This window comes from Eurypyga helias, unplaced genomic scaffold (assembly GCF_000690775.1).
Source record: "Eurypyga helias isolate BGI_N326 unplaced genomic scaffold, ASM69077v1 Scaffold38480, whole genome shotgun sequence".
NCBI classification, from domain to species: Eukaryota; Metazoa; Chordata; class Aves; order Eurypygiformes; family Eurypygidae; genus Eurypyga; species Eurypyga helias.
The window spans coordinates 1-4,796 of record NW_010225667.1 but is presented as its reverse complement, the minus strand read 5'-3'; the positions used below and the strand labels follow the sequence as shown (position 1 = coordinate 4,796).

The 4,796-nt window shown below is 42.6% G+C and overlaps 1 protein-coding gene across 1 annotated transcript; it reads left to right on the top strand.

Annotated features, from left to right (window-relative positions):
* The first annotated feature begins 24 nt into the window (after positions 1-24).
* ZBTB6 (zinc finger and BTB domain containing 6) lies at positions 25-1,308 on the top strand. The gene has a single exon (XM_010150268.1). The coding sequence runs from the start codon at positions 25-27 to the stop codon at positions 1,306-1,308; it is 1,284 nt and encodes a 427-aa protein (XP_010148570.1).
* Positions 1,309-4,796: the final 3,488 nt, after the last annotated feature.

The window sequence follows — 4,796 nt, the reverse complement described above, 5'->3', positions numbered from 1 at the left end:
CGGTGCCTCCGCAGGAGCGGAGCCATGGCTGCGGACTCGGAGGTGCTGCACTTCCAGTTCGAGCAGCAGGGCAACGCCGTGCTGCAGAAGATGAACCTCCTGCGGCAGCAGAACCTCTTCTGCGACGTTTCCATTTACATCAACGACACCGAGTTCCAGGGGCACAAGGTGATCTTCGCCGCCTGCTCCACCTTCATGAGGGATCAGTTTCTGCTCAGCCAGTCCAGGCAGGTGCGGATCACCGTCCTGCAGAGCGCCGAGGTGGGCAGGAAGCTGCTGCTGTCTTGTTACACGGGGGCTCTGGAAGTCAAGAAGAAGGAGCTGCTGAAATACCTCACCGCCGCCAGTTATCTCCAGATGGTTCACATCGTGGAGAAGTGCACCGAGGCTTTGTCGAAATACTTGGAAATTGATGCTTCCATGGAGAACGGTAACCAGGCTGTAGAGGGATGTCATTCCTCAGATGCTGAGCTGAGAAACGGGGATGATGTTTTAGATAAAGATTGTGAAATAATCGAGATCTCTGAAGACAGCCCAGTGAACGTGGAATACCCTGTGAAACAGGAGAAGGGGGACATCTCGCAGCCTGCTGTGCCGAGTTTGATCTTGGAAAGAAGGGACACAAAAACCCCAGAAATATCAACAGTTGAAATTGGATACAAGGATGATGAAATCTGCATCTTCAGAATGGATTCTGTGAGTGTAGCGAACGTAGAAAATGATCATTTTCCTCAGCCTTGCACGTCCTCTAAAACAAATTTATATTTTCCGGAAACGCAACACTCCTTGATAAATTCTACGGTTGAAAGCAGAAACGCAGAAATGTCAGGAAATCACTTTCAGGCTTTTGTCAGTGACAATCCTGAAGGAACTTCTAGTCTGATGAATGGGTTACAGAGCCTGGACAATTCTGGCAGTTCATGGCGACACCAGTGTCCGAAGTGTCCGAGGGGATTTCTGCATCTTGAGAACTATCTCAGACATCTAAAAATGCACAAACTCTTTTTGTGTTTGCAGTGTGGCAAAACATTTACACAAAAAAAGAATCTCAACAGACACATCCGGGGGCACATGGGCATCCGGCCCTTCCAGTGCATGGTGTGTTTGAAGACCTTCACTGCCAAAAGCACGCTTCAGGATCACCTGAATATACACAGCGGTGACAGGCCCTACAAGTGTCATTGTTGCGACATGGACTTCAAACACAAGTCTGCTCTTAAAAAGCATTTAACTTCTGTCCACGGAAGGAGTACCAGCGAAAAACCAAACCTGAACGATATTACGAAAGTTGAAATAGACTATGATTAACAGATGGGTGGTTGTGGAGCCAGGCTCCACGAAAAGCTAGTGAAATTCTAGGTGAAATTCTGGGTACAGATCCCCACGTAATGGAGAGAAGCACAAATACGTGACTGGTGGTCAAAGACAGGCCTTGTGAGCAGCAAACTTGCCTGCTGCATTAAGGGTGCTATTGCTGTAAGTGTGAAAAAGGTGTTTACCAGTTGAAAGTCAATTGCAAAGTACGGGAAATGATTTCACGCTTCTCTTCCATTATCCTGGACACATTCTGATCCTCCCTTTCCCCCCGGTTATGTTTTGCACTCCCCTGTTTTAAGGACAGGCACTGCCAATGCTCAAACTATTACTGATACTGCAATAAGCTGGAGTCTGAGCCGTGTTGTTCCTGATCTGTAACAGCTAAGGAAAGGGGATGTTTCTGTTTATTGAGCAAATCGGTCATTCCCACCCAATTCACGTATCATTTATGGTAAAATCATCTCCTTACTCGCCCAAACTTTGCTAGCTCTTTCAAGAGCAAGAAGGCATATTTTCATACTCAAGCCTGTGATATTTAAGAAAAAACACACAACAAATGAAAAATAATCCAGGAAGCTTTCAAATCACCTCTTGCAAATAGAAACTTGGTAAAAGAGAAAGAAACAAGCAATATTGCCTTGCAGTTCATTTTTAACTGGATAGTCTGGTTTGAAGTACTTGCTTTATGTTTTATAAACGAGTTCTGCATTTTTCTACCTTCTAATAATCTTTTTTTTTCTGTCATACCAGTGTTATGCACTCGAATTTGACTAATTCCGATTAAGTTAGTCCTGGTTGCTGAGTTGTAACATTTGCCTTCGTTTTTTAGAAATCTTAGACACGTACACTAACGTGAAAAATTAAGCAGTGTGCGGGTACCTAATAGCAGTTTCTGCGTTCGTTTGGAAAAACAATCCTTTATAGCTTATTAGGAACGGCTTAGAATAGGGGTCTTCTCATGCTCTAATTCTGTGGTACAGTAAAACAGTAAATATGTGTGTTTGGATATGTGTGTTTGTACTTTGTCAAAGGTCATTTTGGTTTCATCACAGGCATCGAAAGCCCTGTTACACAGGATCTTTATCCTGTACCTGTCTTTGACTGGCGTGTTTCTTCCACTTAATGTGATATGAATAAAGAGTCTGTTCAGTTGTTAATAGGAGATAACGGTACTTACAGTAGATTCTCTCCAGTTAGCAAAAAGCAGTAGTTCTTGATCTCGTCTGTGTCACGAAGGTACCCTTTCCTTCAAGTTTCAGAAGTCTATGAAGTTCTTGCTCTGAGTCTGCAAGTCTGGCCCGTGTTCTCCATAATCTGGCTGTTCATAAAATACAAGACAGTAGTTTTTAAAGGCAGTTAGCAGGTTTCACTTACTTTCCCCCCCTGCATCTGTGAGTGCACCAGCCATTTCTTGAAGGTGTATTTATCAGCTATATGAGGGGTGAGGTGTGTAGAATGTTTACTGTGCAGTTTCTTATTATCTGTAATAGGCATGGTCGGTTGTGACATTTCAGTTGAAAAGGTTTCAAAAACGTGTTCCACGAGGGTTTTTGTAAGCTCTTCATCTGATATTATTAACACAAAGTACCTATTAGTAGGATTGCAGCAATATTTGCAGGTCCCAGTTCACACTAGGCCTTACTGCAATAGGCAGCATTTTATCTTCCTTAGCAACCCTGTAGCCTAAATAGGCAAGTAGTGCATTCAGAAGCCGAGTGCGCTGCTAGTGCTGTAGTCCTCCAAAAATTCACAACACTCTGACTTTACATAGACAGTTGAGTGGTGAAGGACTCCATTGTATTGGATCACTGGAAAGGAACATCCCAGGGTGTCCCTGTGAATAATGACAGAAGTGGCACCCCCAGAGTAAGTAGCTAGTGTAACTGTGAATTAAAATGATCTGGTTTATCTGGTACTTTAAGCCTAAGGCCCAACCTTTCACAATCTCTGCTATTATTTCATATTAAAAGTTGATCATTTGCTTTATTTTGGTGATTTTTAACTATAGTAATTGTCATAATTACTGTAGTTAAAAGGTTTGAGAATCATCTGTGGTGCAACTGCCTGACATTTTGGAAAAAAAATTGCACTGTTTTCTGTTTGCATTCATTATTCTGTCACTATTTACAGTCTTTTTGGCCTTGGTTAGTATTGTTAGCTTGGTTTTCACAGATGATCATTAATTTTTGGTTCCTAATTGCATAAAAATTAAGAATCTGATTTTCAAAAGCATGCCAATACCTGTACTTGGCCTTTTCCATATTTACAGATGTTAACTTGGGTATACATATAGTTTGTATGTAGCTTTTCATTTGTGTCTAGAGACTTAGTTACTTTAAATAAACTCCTTTGTCCTTGGAAGAGGTCATAAAGCAAGGAAAAAGTTTACTTCCCTCCCCCATCCTTTTTACGTTGGGCTGCAGTTACCGTAGTTTGGTCAATAAATGTATTGTGCATTTATGGGACAAATTTGGTTCAACCGTGCTTAAATTTTTTCAGCTAACAGGCATTTTTGGCAGGTATATGATTATCATTCATAACACTTCAAAAGATCATTCCTTGGGTTTTGTTCAACTGGTTTTTACAGGTGTATGCATCGGTATTTCCCTCTGTGAGAGGCGGAACAGACTGATCTTTTAAATTGCATCTTCTGTGGGACCAGGATTGCGAGTTATTTTTGGTTTGCTGTTGTATTGCATGTAAACATGACAGGGAGTTGTGTTGTGGGACGGGCCAACAGCATGTTCTGTTCAGTGGCTAGAGTGTCTCAGTAAGCTTTGTGAACAAAAACAGATTTTGTGCTCATGTTCACATTAAAGATGTTTCCTCTCCCATGTCCATACATGTAACCACTTGTCCTGTCAAAACACAATAAAGGAAGTCCAAACAAGACATTGTTTCAGAAATACATATGCTTTCTTCTAATCACAGTTAAATAATTCTATGCATACCTTAGTATTTACTATTTTAGCTTGCTGTGGTGAATAAACAAGATGTTGTAAATGTAATAGAGTTTTCAAGTGGCAGCCTTTTAATAATGCATCTTTTTCTGTTCTTCAGAAGGGTTTTTCAGCAGCACCTACATGTCAGAGGAATGTTTTCTCCTCAGAAATCACAACTCTATGCCGCCTTGGCCTTGATTAAAACTGTTTTGATCTTTGTGAGCAACCAGAGAAGAGAGGTGCAGCCCTCGGGTTCTTATCCAGGGGGTAAAGCAGTAAGCCAGGTCCCGACACCGCGGCCTCGACGGGCCCGAGGCGTCTGTGTGGTGGCTTCCCCTCTCACCTCCTCGGGAGGCCGTGGCGGGTGGCACCGGGATAAGCGACGTGCGCCAGAGACGGTCTCTAATCCCCTAAGCCTTCTGAGCGCTAGTAATAATAAAGCTGTTAATTAAAATTGATAAAGGAAAACAAATCCCCGACACTAGCAGTGAAGATGGGGCGGTGCGTGTAGAGGAGCAGCTGAGGCGTCGGCCAGGC

What these genes read in the sequence shown, in the direction of transcription:
- ZBTB6 (XM_010150268.1), top strand. Translation starts at nt 25, where the DNA reads ATGGCTGCGGACTCGGAGGTGCTGCACTTCCAGTTCGAGCAGCAGGGC.